The sequence below is a fragment of the Diprion similis genome, chromosome 13 (genome assembly GCF_021155765.1).
Source record: "Diprion similis isolate iyDipSimi1 chromosome 13, iyDipSimi1.1, whole genome shotgun sequence".
NCBI lineage: Eukaryota > Metazoa > Arthropoda > Insecta > Hymenoptera > Diprionidae > Diprion > Diprion similis.
This window is the reverse complement of record NC_060117.1, coordinates 985,052-998,546: the sequence shown is the minus strand read 5'-3', so window position 1 is coordinate 998,546 and position 13,495 is coordinate 985,052. Positions and strand designations below refer to the sequence as shown.

The following is a 13,495-nucleotide window of genomic DNA, read 5'->3' as shown; positions in this document are numbered from 1 at the left end:
CTTCCTTCTCCCAGCCACGTCCTAACGATGGTAAGTACGATGGTAAGATGGTAAGTGGTATGGATTCATCTCTTAGTTGATTTTGGAAATGATCAAAATCTCATCACGAGCCTCTTGGTTTGATTTTTGTTTTTTTACGTTGCCTCGATATTATTTCCCATTTTTTCAAATTTTTCTTCTAATACTGCTATTTGATTATAATATTTTTCACACACTTGTTTTTAATTCCATGGAATGGTTAAATGGATCAATATTATTCAAAATTACAAATATTTTTTATTACATGAAAAAAATTATTGTGCGGTATGCTAACGAATTAAAGTAAATATAAATCGAGACTTCTCGACTCCGTTATTACACTATGGGAAGGCCAAGGTCGATCAAGTCAGCTCCGAAGTACCGGAACGTGTGAGTGTACAACATCATACGCGTTCCTCCGAGTGCGATATTGCAATAATTATTGGGTCTTGCGTAGTGGCAGATTGTGTATAGTGCCAGCTCCAATTCCGGCGAAGTGCCGATTAACAGGGAACTCCCAGTTTTTTTAAAACCGCTCATTTCATAGTTGATTTTGAGAATCGACGCTGTTTGCGGAGCCTGGAAAAAAAACGTGTCAATACATTGCATAGGATCGTATAAATATACGTATAATTTGTTTATTCGGTTTAGTCGCGCCCTATATCACAGAAAGTGACATCATATATAAATACATTGGACAATGCCTTGAATTTTCTGATAACTATTAGATTCTATCTAGAGTCGAGCCCAAAATTTTCACCATGATATTGACAATTTCACATTACCCATCAACCCATAATCAAAGTATATACACGTCAGTATTTGGATCACTTACCTTTCCCAGTTCTAGTTTTTCAGTGTAACTCAGGTAATTGGCACGTCCGGATTTTTCTAGAAAGTCAAACGCTATCCAGTCTTGTATGCCGTACAAACCCTCACCAGGGATGATTTCCCCTTGAAATACTCGTTTGAATCCTGACGAAGAACCGTCATACGTGGTGAACCATATGTGCTTCAAAGATTCTTTTTGTTCGGAGTAATAACTTCCCATCAGATTCTTCTTCTCCAAGAATCCCATTGTCGCAGACATCACGTTTGTGTTCAGTAGCAAATCAATTAGAAGCGTCTCTTCTTTTCTACTGTTTTCACGTGTCTTGTTCTCTACCTCAGATGCTGCTTTATACAAAGAACGAATCGCTCGTATGGTCGGAATCTGGTACGCCTCGGGCTGAATGTTGAATAGGCTGAAAAAAATGACAACGATTGCCTCAGCTTATGCAAGAATAGAGTAGATTTAGTAGATGACGATGGAAAACTGTGTTCAACTCACGGCTGAGGAGACGCGTCTGTGATGTTAGTGTTGTTAGCAGTTGTCTTGTTCTGCAAATTCAGGGTAATATACTTTTGAGCATTATTCTCATCCATGCTGAATAATTTCTCAGTAATGTTCCACAGCTCTTCGTCGGAAACTGACATAGGCCAGTACTGGGTAGGATATGACTGACCCCGTCCATTATCTTGGGTCGGAGAAGAAATCCCATTTGACGGAAGCCCAGAGTTGGTATTCCCAGGCGAAACAAATGTACCCTGAGATCCGGAATTAACGTTACTTCCAGTATTTCCAGCTGGGTATCCAACGCTAGGTGGAGGCGCAGGCTGCGAACCACCTGAAAAGCTGCCGGGGTAGCTCTGCGCAGGGTAATTCGGTGGTAAATTTGAACCACCGCCTCCTCCACCATTCATTGGAGCACCTCCAGGTCCCTGGTCATAGTAATTATTGACTATGTGCGTAGTTGTAACCGAGCTGCCTCGAGGAGAAGGAGGAACACCGTAGCTGTTCCAGGAATTCTGATGGTAGTGATCGTAGTAACTGGGAGCCGTTAGTCTGTGAACGGCAGCATTGACGCCAGCATGTATCAGTGCCTCTTTGAAAATATCGCCCGTCTGCCTGCCTGAACTATAAGACTGCTGTCCTGGTACTATTACATAGGTCGGCGCAGGGTTGGGGGGCAGAACGGGTCCCTGCTGAGGATAGATGTGATTGTGAATCGGTTGTATGTTACCATGCCCTTGTGGATAAGCTGTCTGCGGTTGCAAGTATGTTTGGGTTGGGTGATAGACTGGTGGTTGTCTGGGATAGTTGACTCCTCCCATAGAAGTTATGTTTTGTCTGAAACCAGGTGGCGAAGAACCGTGGTTTGGTGTTGAATTGCGATAGTTGTGATAAGGTGGACGGGAAACTGAAATTCAGAGACGTTAGAGCATGGCGTAAACTCAAACCACATTCTTTATTATCACTTCGTAGAAAAAATTGCGTTTTACCAGGACGAGATGTAGGTTTCGTGTATGTTGGGGCCTTTGGTGTTGTGTGCCTAGGAGGTATAACAAATCCAGGGGGGGGAGGTGTCACAGGTCTATTGTGGCCTGAAATAAATTTACTCATCGTAGAGTTGAAGACAATTAGAGCCACGGTTTGTCCCATACTGTTAACTGACTAAAATCATTACCGTGGGCTGGTGCAGGTGGTACTGTCCCGAATGGCCTGAACGGTGAGTTGTTAGTGTTACTGACTGCAACAGATGCACATTTCTTAATATTTCATAGGCTCGGAATCGTTTTTCCGCTAGCTCTTTTGTTCAGCATGATTATTTGCACAGTTTCATGGAACAATTACCAGATATTATTTATAATTACATCGACAACGGTATAATACGATGAAAAAAAATAGTACCAGTTTGTCTCGGGGGTGGAACAGTGCCAAATGGCCTGAACGGTGAGTTGTTAGTGTTACCGCCTGCAACAGATACGCATTTCTAAATATTTTATGGGCATGGATAAGAAATATAGAAATATTAACTGCTAAATGTCTGAAAGCTCCTAGCCAGGCGCACACTGCCAGCGCCAACACGTACACAAGTTTTTGCTTCTGGCATTTGGCCGATACGCTAAGCTCGCGTAAAAGTTGTGCATGCGTTGGTAGTGGCGGTGTGCTCGTCGCTCGGACACAGCAATTTCACTAGAAACTCCTGATGGGTGTATCGATGAAATGTCGATATTGAAGCCTAAAATAAGTTTGCGCTTATTTTCATATAAACTCAGCTAACGCATGCTTAGAACTTGATGCTTTTTAAGAAGAAATTAAGATAAAGATCAAGTTAAAGGTAAAATGACAATGAAATCTCACCATGACCTGATGTCGGAGCGCTGGCACCTCGAAATGGATCTGAGCTTGATGGGTGGTTAACTAACAGAAAATTCAATCACATTTTGATTGGTTTTTACAACTCAAGTTCAATTTTTTATTCGATCCTCAACATGGAGAAGTCCATACCAATTCGACTAAAGTATTCCTTCCAATATTCCTTCGATTTCATTGATAAATTTTTCATTTAGATTCACAGAGTTGACAGAGATAAATTCAACATGAATCTGGTACTGAGTGACCTGGAATCGGTTTTTTATTCTTGTGGATTGAATGGATTGCGATGTAACATAAATAAATAATTTATTTATAATTCGCTACTTGTGAATATTGACCATATTTAGGATTTGGAAATAATCTCAAACAAGAAACTCATTTAATAATCATATTCATTACATCAAAACTTTTTAAAGAAATTGACGAAAAAATTCAGGAACATAGATTTTTATTTTATATAGAATATTTTACGTCAAAAACTGCACGAAATATAAATCTCAAAGAAATATCCAGTTTTTTTTTTTTTTTGTTTTATGGAATGTAATAAAAAATTAGTACAGAAATCGCAAGGATTAAGCTTCGGACGTTTATCAAGTTGGTATAGAAATACTCACATACTTGAGTGTGTGCCTGCACATTACCTGTTGCTGAACCAGGCCGACGTTCTGCGTTCAGGAAGCTGCCTGTCGATCCTGAAAAGTAGGAACAATGTTTGGTCAAGAATAGTGAGATATAATTTCACTTAGAGTATTGGTGATTTATTTTTAATAATTCATAGAATTTAGTTTTCCTGCTCCGTTGTAAAAAACAAGCTACTTCCAAGTTTTTACACAAACAAATGCAAGATATAACTGCGCATTAATAGTCGTTGCATCATCGTCATATCTCTGTTTTCGTTTTCATGCAAGTTGATTGAGTATGATGATTTTGTTATGTCTGCGGAGGATTCACGAGTATACAATTATCAATGCCATATCTCAACCGAGAAGAATTCGGAGGTCAGAGGTTTCGACGCGCTTATACGCATTGCTTACTTTAAAGCGTTCGTTTTAAAAGGCAAAAACTGTGTACCAGTTAACAAGCTTCAAGATAAGAGTTTAATTAGCCATCCTTAAATCTAGCATTAATCCTCCTAAATTGTGTTACTGCAATATTACCTATTTTGTGATTCGTCGTTGAGCTCGAATGAGACGGCGAACTTGGACGAGACCATGTGCTTGTATGAGATGTCGAACTTGGGCGAGACCATGAAGTGGAGTGAGATGTCGAACTTGGGCGAGACCATGAACTGGAGTGAGATGACGAACTTGGGCGAGACCATGAACTACTGTGAGATGAACGGCCTCGAGACGAACTTCCTCTAAATCTTCCTCCCTTTGCGTCAATGCCAGCTGAAAGGATATTTTTTTCAATATAAGTAAATCATAAGTTAACGATTTTGCACACCGTAGAGGGTGATCCTCGTTGACAATAGTTACTCTCGCATCAATAATTTGTAAAATCAAGTGTACTCACCGAACGCCACGATGAGCACAACGAAAATTAATATGTGGAACTTCAGTTCCATTTTGTATGTAGAGAGTCGCTGCTTCTGCTCGGTATCGAATTGCCAGTTGAACTGAGCTCCAATGTGCTCACAAGCAGTAGGAGACTTGCCTATTCCCGCCTACTGCTTTAGTTGCCCCTTATCTGTGTATGAAACCACATCTTGCCACAGAGGCCAAGAACACTGGTTCAAAGGTCACACTTGAAACTGAGAATGACATGATTTCTTCCCTCCATCGCTTCACCGTTTGTGCGTGTGTGTGAGTATTTCTAGGAATTGAAGTAATCACGTCAAGTGGGAAGACAAACTAACGTACAATTCGTTGGAAATGCGTTACTATCTTTTCATTCTTCTACAAATTTCATGTGTAACATTGCTTTGAATAAATAGTATCAAGCTTTCCTTGTACGCCGTACCATCGTTTTAAAACTTTCTTCTTCATAACTGTGAACAATAGGGCTTTTCATGATCATTTATCGCCCCTGAAATATCTCATCTCTCAGAGAGGTTCAGAACATGTATAGGGCACCAGACACTTCCTCGATGTTTACCACTTGTGAATTCTTGATAAAACATGGGTAAAAAATTTTTACTTTGAGCTGCTGTTCAATAGTTTACAGATTGTGAGTCAAACGGAGCCCTAATGCGATCCCCAGTTTCAGTTTATGATTCAACGCGTTTTCTGTGATTTAATATGTATAATCATATTTCCTGTACAATTATCAAGAATGCCACGGTTAAGATAAGGAGAATAAGATATGATTTTTTTTAAACATATGTAAATATATTTTATTTCATGATAATTCGATCCGAAAATTTAATTTCGAAATATGCCCTCATGGTGGGCATAACAAAACTTAAAATTACTTTCGAAAATTAAGTACAATAATGGAATCCGTGATTATACTTTGACTTACAAATTAATTACTGTTCAGTTATTCTTTTAATAAAAAAATAGCAATCCCGACTTCTAAAATTATAGTCAAGCCGACGATATTCTTTTTCATTTCAGCAATTCGTATCTACGCAGTCAGGCCAGCGGTTTTGTCTTCCTTGGCAATAAATCTATCCAGGATAGCTTCGCTAGGATAATCAGGCACGGAGAGCTGCCTGAAGCCTTCGTCATCAACGAAGCAAATCTCGTGGCCATCCTGAAAAATGAATGCATCAAACGAGTCGTTATCAAGTCAAGGTAAACTCACTGATAATACGATAACAGTCGTGCAATTCGACGCCGCGACAAACGAATCTATTCATAATTATAAAAAAAAATATTACCGGATCGGCAAGAATGACGACAGTAACGCTAGCTTTTCCTGGTGTATCAAGTTTGACGAGTTCGGTGAGAATCTTTTGGTTTGCTTCTTTTATAGTCTGATTAAGGAGCAGTAGGTTTTCGTATGGAATTGAAAATGCAATCCGTCCATAGCCCTTTGCGTGTAGCACCTCAGTTCCTGCGAATCATGCATCATTTTCTAGTCTCAAGCCTCAGAACGTACGATGTGTGACTGTATTAGAATAAACTCAGAATCACCGTCCGTCTTACCAATATCCTCAAACTCAAGCTTGGCTTGATTGTCCCCAAATCCTAATAGAACTTTGCGATCATCTTGCTTGTAGACCTTCAAGCGGAGAATATTCTTCCAATACGCAATCGTACGTTCAAGATTGGAACTGGACAGGGTGACTTTCTCGACCGGATCTGAAAGGCGCGACAAGGTGGTAAATATCACAAGTTTGTAAGCAAAGAAACTGAAAGGAAAACTGAAAGAAAAGTAAATCAGATAGTATCAGAATCTATGCCAGGTAAAAATACAGTGCTCAATATTCTAATTGCCTCTATCAGCAGGCTGCGGTTCGTCAATGACGTAGTACTTGTAACCACCGGGAGCTTCAAGTACGAATTTTCCGTCCTCTTGTCCCACCGGCCATCCTGAAGATCTCGCTCTTTCAATCGTTTCCTTGGATCGAATCGTTATCCCTTTAAAGTCATTGCCTCTTTCGTAAGAATCGATACCATAGTTGTAAGTCAGCTCGACGACAAAGTGATTGTCCTCAGGCCCGTAGCCAACCATAGTTTTGCTCCAGCGATTGGCGTAGGGTCTAAATATGGGAAAAATAAATATTATTAAGGAACAAAAATTATCACACCGGAGATGATAGCGAGGATAGAAATATATACGAGAAAGAACGACTGATAGAAAGGAGAAGGAAATGTCTTCCGACTACTTGGTTTGTATTTTGTAGCCAATAGCTAACCCGTTGCAAGCAGCTTCGCAACCGTCCGAGAATTCCTCGTGTCTCAGAACCTGGAATACAAAATCGCTGTATCAAAATTGTGTTTTCAACGTCTATAGAGTGGCGGTGATCAGAATATACCCGTAACCGTGCATGCAACGGTGAATTGATAGATTCTAACCTTCATTCCTAGTATTTCGCGGTAGAATTTTGCCGTCAGTTTACGTTCACCAATTTTGAACACGAAATGAAGGGCGCGAGCGTTTGCCATTATTGATGATAAAACAGTCAATTTAACGATATCGAGTTTATATTTTGTAATATATTTTCTTCGTGCTATCGCTTTTCTTCCGCGAGGTTGACGCAGTGGGGAAATACCGGCTCGTCCGTATGACGTGTGAGCGCTTTTTCTTGTCTATTTTACCGCTGACAAGTGGTTTTTGCTGATATAATTATTTCCTTTGTTGCTAGTGACGAGACTGTTCTGGCCAAACCACCCAAAGAATTCTAACCAGTCGAGGTCACCGTTACACACTTGCCTCATTATAGGTTTATACATTTTCTGAGACAGTGTGTTAATTGCGCTGATATGTTATATCAGTGGTTAATTGTTGTTGGAAGCAATAAAATAGAAAACACGTTCTTAACTCATTCTATTTCGTAGACGTGCGTATCGCTGGTTCTTAATCGCGCGTTGTATTAGATTTTATTGGGCAATTAACACTCGTCTGAAATCATTCGACTGATCTTTATCGTGTGAGAGATTACGAAATGGGTTTTCTAATCTGTAAAAAATTCCAATCGTAATCTATTCACGTTTGATAAAATCTCACTGTTCGTAATTGCCGCCGTTTCGTTCAGTCCGTAATCCGTTGTTTCCAGCTGTTCCCAAGCAAACTTCACTTTCACTGCGTAATGTTCGAAGGGAAGCTTCAGAAAAAGCTTGAATATTGAATTTAGGAAAGGATATCTATCCTTTCTACACTCACCGCGTCTCACCGCACTCACGGCACTCACCCTACATCTACTACATGCTCCTCGAAGATCCAGAATCTTAGCGTTCCGCCGGTTCCGCCCATTCCGCCGTCCCGCGGTAATCCGCTGTTAACTTCACAACGATGAACCAAAACATGCAATGACTAGCATTGGCGGTGCATCACATGCCTAAGCTAATCCAACCCAACCTAAGCCGAGAGCTTGAAAGACGCTATTGTCAAACAGTATGATATACCGCAAAAAACATAATAGAGTATAATTTTTCACTATTCACCCTATTCACAGAAGCAGCAATGGTGTCCTGCGACGAGATAAAATCCGAGTGGATATCGGTGTCGAATAATAAAGGGGTGGAAAAAGATGACTCGATTATTTTCACCGAGCAATTCGTGAATAAGGTGCAACACTTCAGCTCGCAGTACGGAAGTGACAAAAGCATATCCTACACGGCATACAACATAGCTGGTAACCCAAGCAAGTTCCCCGACTACGGTGATTTTCCTCAGGCATTTGTCATGGTGAGACATTTATTCCCGGTATAATTCTCAACTTCAGAATCTCTGTAATCCGCTATCCTTATTTTTAGAGAACCTATGGCTGCTGGTGGGACACGGCGCCATCCAAACTAGTCGATTACATGCCGCAGAACAACGATAATGTCGTCTGCCAGGACTACATAGGTATGAAGTCCGCAAAAACAATAGTGATCCATATTTTTTTCTTACCCATAATTAAACCCTGTTACAGATGTGGCGTATCATCGGGAGGTTTATCCAATCAGAGTGTCCATATATGAGACGTACAACCCGGGCAGCGTCGTTGGAATTTGGGCTGCCAAGGGCAACGGAAAGTGGAGCCGCCTCTGGAGTGGCCTGCCGCAGGTCGTTTCGCACAAGTCGAGGATATTTTCTCCCCCTCTACAACCATGCTCTTTCAAGACCAAGATGCTTAGGCTGGAATTCAACCACAGTAAGCTGGACTATTACACAGAGCTGGACGCCGTCCTCCTCATCGGCACTTCGGAACTCATTCAACCCCACTTTAGATTTAACAATACAAACTTGAGCGCCTTGCTTCGGCAGCTCAATGACAGCACCTGCGATAGCGACGACGTTTATAACATGACACCAGATTATTTAGAAACACACAGAGACTTAAGGGAGCTTAAAAACACCTTCTACAAACACTGTCAACTCTCAAACAGGTAAGTCATCCACTTTTGCATTGTGTTCCTGGTCATTTCCAGATTCAAACTACCAGAATCTTGATTTTGCAGAAATGTTACGGGTAAGATACACAAGGGGACCATCATCGACAGGCTTGGAACTGACTACCACTGCATACCGCCAATCGAAGAAGCAGTCAGCAGTCTACACAGGTTTCTCCAGGAAGACTTTCCAAAACTGATGCGAGACATCGATCTTTCAACTTCCTCAGGAAGTCCAGTGGCTGGAACCAAGGCCGGGAATTCATTGCAGTCGGGTGATATTTGCGGCAGTTTTTCTGTGCTCCCTGTAAGTGTTTTTCCGTTACAATGCGTTTCTCAATGGAATACTAAGAAAATAAAATAACCACGAATTTCTGGTATAATTCAATTATAACCATTTATTTTGTAAACCTGCAGGATGAAGCGGTACTGAAGATTCTTAAAAATCTCGACCTCAGATCACTTTGCCGATGTTGTCAAGTCAATCGTCATTTCAACAATATAGCAAGAGATGCACTCCTCTATACCAGCCTGAACTTGAAACCATACTGGCACTGCGTTGACGCAAGCACGCTCGAAACATTGGCCTTGAGATGCCAATATCTGCAGCGTCTAGATCTCTCCTGGTGTGGCAACTACAACACGATAACACCTAAAGACATTCAGGAATTCCTCACGTCCAGTGGAAGTCAGTTGACGCACCTCAGATTCAACTCCTGCCAATTTGTCAACAATTCCGTGATACTGAAGGTATCCATGATCTGCCGAAACCTAAAAGGTATTTACCTACGTTTTCGCCTCTCAATCGTAAAAGATTAATTCACCGTTATCGTTCGACGCACAGAGCTCTGCCTTCGCAACTGCGTGGAGATAACTAAGGACGGATTTTGGCCTCTGGCGAACCTGCAGCAGCTCGAACGTCTCGAACTTTACAGAACGTTGATTCAGACGCCGCCGTTGTGCGCGATTCTTAAGGGAAATCGAGATATGCGCCACTTGAACCTCGCCGCCTGCGACCACGTTCATAATATGGACGATATCGCCATGGAGGTTGCCTACTCGTGTCCTCGCCTCGAGAGCGTAGATTTCTGGAAGAGCCACAGCCTGACGCCTCACGGAGTTAGAGCCCTCGCTCGTTGCACGATGCTTCGGGAGGTGGACTTCGGATGGTGGTTAGTATAAAGAATTAAAAAAAAAAAAAACAGGAACTTCGAAGTTTTACTAATTTCAGCCTAGGTATGGGAGCTCCGGGGGAGTCGCTGAGAGCATTGGCAGCGTCTTGTCAGAACCTGGAGAAGGTCTTCCTCGCTGCCCTTCGCGGCCTCACGGATCGTGACCTCGAACCGTTCTTATCCTGCTCTAAGCTCAGACAGTTGGATTTTCTCGGAGCAAGATCTCTTACTCCTGAAATATGTCTACGATTTTTATTATATTGCAATAAGCTGGAAATGATGGATCTTAGCTTTTGCGAAGGTATAAGCGATATCAAGGTACACGAATGGCGTCAGCTTTATCCTCACGTGTCTATTAAGCGCAGTTTTCAAGCAAGTGGGTCGGATTTTACATAGTTTATCGATGTTCTTGCACCGTTCGTCCGTTTTGCAGTTGCTCTTTTTCACCGTGTCACCTTGCAATAGTCCGAAATTCGCTTTTGTTTTGTCGGATGGTTAGCTTGGTTAGATGGTTTTTTTCCCTTGTAGATCAGTTTCATTTTCGGTGACATTTTACATTTTCGAACAAGAAAATTGTTTCAAATAATGAATTCTCAATCCCTTGCAAAATCATCTTGCATTAATAAATTTCGGTGGACGGGTGATGATACGTTTGGAAAAATATTATTAGAAGGTGACTCGAAATTTTCCAGCACGCATCCCCTTCGGGCTTATTGTTTTATTATTATTTATTATCATGAAATTATTGATATACGCGAGTATATTTTATAATCGTTAATTCTTACCAAGTCTATACCGTATCTCCCTGAAAAACTTTTGTCTGGGGTGACAAGTGATATCACACCTATTACCAATTATTAGGATATTGTATGTACCTATTTACTTAAAATTTGAAGTGTCGAATCGCCATGGTGTTGTATTATCTTGACATTAGCTCACATTCTTCTAAGCTTGGTAATTTTATTCGAGTAGCTTTTCGTCCAAAAGACTGATCAGACATGTGCTTTTTTTTCACTCTTCGCAGTAATCCTTCCTGCAATGTGTGACTTAAAAAAAAGACACGATTTAAAATTGTACATATCAATCGCAGCTAAAATAATAAATCTAGAAAACCATTGTACCTCTGGGGGCCTTAGAAAAAAAATTGTGTCCGCACACTGACAAGACATAAAAATATATTCTGGTATTATTGAATTATATATCTAAGTTATTTCATTTTTGTTGCAGGTTTTTTATTTTTTTTTTTACTAGAGGTAACTGGGCAGCAGAAGTTCATTGATAATACGAAGGTGGAAATAAGTGCTAGCCCATCTGTACTAATGATCAGTATATTGTTCTTATTCGTCATAATCAACAATTCTGGTGACGCATTTACAATCGGTTACTTATTAATAACTTTTTTTTCGTCTGTTTTCATAAGTGTACGACGTGTTCTGCCAATTTTCTGTTTTCGTTTTCCTAGGCACATATCGACGTTCTTTCTGCGGTTCATTATTAACCCATGTGGGATTTTGAGGTGGAAAGTAACCTTTGTTGTACTGTGCAAGGCCAGGGGGTTTTTCCAACGGATATCCACGTTTTCTCTGCAGTTCAGCAGTAACCCATGTGGGATTTTGAGGTGGATAGTAGTCTTCGTTGTCCTGTACAAGGCTGCGGGCTTGTTCCACCTTCCTGGTAGGGATGTGTTTAAAGGCCTTCTTCCAATCTCCAGTGGTCCTGATGTCCGCCAATATTTTTAACACTTGATTAAGCGGTAAGCGTTTGCTAGCACCGTTACCCCAAATCAAGTACTTGCTTAGAGGGAATTTTGCCATTCTGAGACCCTCTTTTTTCGCCTTTGCCAAGGAGAGCGGCTGACTGTTTGACTTATCCACCATTGCACCTATTATGTAGATGGAGTCTGGTTCGTATTCTGTCATCTCTGTGTGGCAATGCGGCGTCAAGTAAACCAGCTTATTTTTGTCATAAAGCTTGGTATACGAGCATTCGTTAATGTCTAGTGGATAATCCTCGGCGGTGGGAATAGCTTTGTAAAACTTTTTCATAAGTAACGAAGATTTATTTACATTGCAAAAACTCAGGTAAAAGGGATCTCGAAGTGTGCGATTATCTGAAAACAAGTAGATAAGTTGTTTGGCGCATTCGAGGGACTCCCGCTGTGTCATTTGTTCGTCGTATCCAACATCTATTATCAACTCAGGACCATGGATTTTGGCCGTCATCAGACGCGAGTGGTAGAAGTGATTTATCGCTGATGGGTATATTCTCATGAAAATTGTGTTTCTGAATAGCCCGTACGAAAATTCGTTAAATTCTTCGCTGTCACATTCCTGCTTCTTCTGCTCCCTCTGTATCTTGGCCACTGCTTTCTTCATTGCAAAGTTCTCTTTCTTTTTTTCAAGTTTGAAGAGGAAGGTCAGATATCGACTGCAAATTGAAGTTGATATTTATCTTTGATCGTTTTTTATCTAAGGAGCAAAAGAAATTTGAAAACAAGATTACCTTCTCCGAGATCTCGATTCCATATTGAGCAATTTCCACCAATGTTCAGGCATCAGCACCTTGGGTACCAGTTTGCCGCTCTGTCTCATCACCTCGGTTTCGAGTTGGAGCACTTTGTAAAATTTCTCCAACTCTGGGTTCGATTTCAGCTTTGCCTCAAGCTGTTCGCTGCTTATCTCTAAAGTCGCATTTTCCTCCAGACTCTCATACGCCTCGCTTTCTGCAGATGTCTTGTCGACTTTCGTGCAAAAGCGTCTGTTCGACGTGTGGAGAGTGTCACAGGCACTTAGCTGGCCCTCGATTGCCGGTCTGCAGTTCCGTCTTGTTGTCATGCTCAGCGGCTTTTTCGCGAACGTCAGACACCGCAGTACTCGATTAAACATATTGGCTAATTCGGATACTTTATTGCTTTCGATAAATCAGGATTTCGGATCCATTTGTAGCTAAGACGAATTGGCCGTGTGCACCGCGAGCATTTCCTAACCTAACAATCTTTCCAAGTTATTACTTTTCGCTAGCTCTCGCGAATTATGCTTTGGCCCAACAGTCTACCAGAAAGAGATTCGCGAGTCTTAACACTTTGAACGCCTTCTTCTATTTACCCCGTTTCGATTTTT

The 13,495-nt window shown here is 41.2% G+C and overlaps 4 protein-coding genes across 8 annotated transcripts; 1 reads left to right on the top strand and 3 right to left on the bottom strand.

Annotated features, from left to right (window-relative positions):
- Window positions 1-259: 259 nt before the first annotated feature.
- On the bottom strand, window positions 260-4,886 carry LOC124414150 (endoribonuclease CG2145-like). Of its 2 annotated transcripts, none has more exons than XM_046895096.1 (10): window positions 4,733-4,886; window positions 4,375-4,608; window positions 3,859-3,909; window positions 3,203-3,262; window positions 2,750-2,812; window positions 2,514-2,588; window positions 2,341-2,439; window positions 1,349-2,258; window positions 854-1,262; window positions 260-597 (listed from the first exon to the last, which is right to left on the bottom strand). In XM_046895096.1, exons 1-10 carry the CDS (start codon window positions 4,782-4,784, stop codon window positions 355-357), a joined length of 2,196 nt encoding a protein of 731 aa, XP_046751052.1. In that variant the 5' UTR covers window positions 4,785-4,886; the 3' UTR covers window positions 260-354. The 2 variants fall into 2 exon arrangements, with proteins under 2 accessions (XP_046751052.1, XP_046751053.1); XM_046895097.1 differs by having other exon boundaries at window positions 2,341-2,442; window positions 2,526-2,588.
- Window positions 4,887-5,773: 887 nt separating this feature from the next.
- Window positions 5,774-7,415, bottom strand: LOC124414262 (glyoxalase domain-containing protein 4). The gene is made up of 6 exons (XM_046895267.1): window positions 7,183-7,415; window positions 7,023-7,072; window positions 6,601-6,866; window positions 6,310-6,465; window positions 6,042-6,217; window positions 5,774-5,914 (listed from the first exon to the last, which is right to left on the bottom strand). Exons 1-6 carry the CDS (start codon window positions 7,270-7,272, stop codon window positions 5,786-5,788), a joined length of 867 nt encoding a protein of 288 aa, XP_046751223.1. The 5' UTR covers window positions 7,273-7,415; the 3' UTR covers window positions 5,774-5,785.
- Window positions 5,814-10,955, top strand: LOC124414259 (F-box/LRR-repeat protein 4). Of its 4 annotated transcripts, none has more exons than XM_046895263.1 (9): window positions 5,816-5,955; window positions 6,431-6,485; window positions 8,289-8,515; window positions 8,584-8,677; window positions 8,745-9,201; window positions 9,274-9,511; window positions 9,622-9,982; window positions 10,049-10,376; window positions 10,436-10,955. In XM_046895263.1, the coding sequence occupies exons 3-9, from the start codon at window positions 8,291-8,293 to the stop codon at window positions 10,770-10,772; spliced, it is 2,040 nt and encodes a 679-aa protein (XP_046751219.1). In that variant the 5' UTR covers window positions 5,816-5,955; window positions 6,431-6,485; window positions 8,289-8,290; the 3' UTR covers window positions 10,773-10,955. The 4 variants fall into 4 exon arrangements, with proteins under 4 accessions (XP_046751216.1, XP_046751219.1, XP_046751218.1 ...); XM_046895262.1 differs by having other exon boundaries at window positions 8,286-8,515; XM_046895260.1 differs by lacking the exon at window positions 6,431-6,485 and having other exon boundaries at window positions 5,814-5,955.
- Window positions 10,956-11,014: 59 nt separating this feature from the next.
- LOC124414260 (mitochondrial ribonuclease P protein 1 homolog) lies at window positions 11,015-13,402 on the bottom strand. Its single transcript, XM_046895264.1, has 2 exons — window positions 12,879-13,402; window positions 11,015-12,803 (listed from the first exon to the last, which is right to left on the bottom strand). The coding sequence occupies exons 1-2, from the start codon at window positions 13,259-13,261 to the stop codon at window positions 11,765-11,767; spliced, it is 1,422 nt and encodes a 473-aa protein (XP_046751220.1). The 5' UTR covers window positions 13,262-13,402; the 3' UTR covers window positions 11,015-11,764.
- Between the last annotated feature and the right edge of the window lie 93 nt (window positions 13,403-13,495).

Coding starts and splice junctions, on each gene's coding strand:
- LOC124414150 (XM_046895096.1), bottom strand. CDS start 4,784: ATGGAACTGAAGTTCCACATATTAATTTTCGTTGTGCTCATCGTGGCG. Junction 4,609..4,732: donor TGTGCTCATCGTGGCGTTCG/GTGAGTACACTT, acceptor ATATCCTTTCAG/CTGGCATTGACGCAAAGGGA. Junction 3,910..4,374: donor AACGACGAATCACAAAATAG/GTAATATTGCAG, acceptor CCTACTTTTCAG/GATCGACAGGCAGCTTCCTG.
- LOC124414259 (XM_046895259.1), top strand. CDS start 5,922: ATGAATGCATCAAACGAGTCGTTATCAAGTCAAG. Junction 8,516..8,583: donor TTCCTCAGGCATTTGTCATG/GTGAGACATTTA, acceptor CCTTATTTTTAG/AGAACCTATGGCTGCTGGTG. Junction 9,202..9,273: donor CACTGTCAACTCTCAAACAG/GTAAGTCATCCA, acceptor TTGATTTTGCAG/AAATGTTACGGGTAAGATAC.
- LOC124414262 (XM_046895267.1), bottom strand. CDS start 7,272: ATGGCAAACGCTCGCGCCCTTCATTTCGTGTTCAAAATTGGTGAACGT. Junction 6,466..6,600: donor ACCGCAGCCTGCTGATAGAG/GCAATTAGAATA, acceptor CGCGCCTTTCAG/ATCCGGTCGAGAAAGTCACC. Junction 5,915..6,041: donor TCGTCATTCTTGCCGATCCG/GTAATATTTTTT, acceptor TTCATTTTTCAG/GATGGCCACGAGATTTGCTT.
- LOC124414260 (XM_046895264.1), bottom strand. CDS start 13,261: ATGTTTAATCGAGTACTGCGGTGTCTGACGTTCGCGAAAAAGCCGCTG. Junction 12,804..12,878: donor GAATCGAGATCTCGGAGAAG/GTAATCTTGTTT, acceptor TTCAATTTGCAG/TCGATATCTGACCTTCCTCT.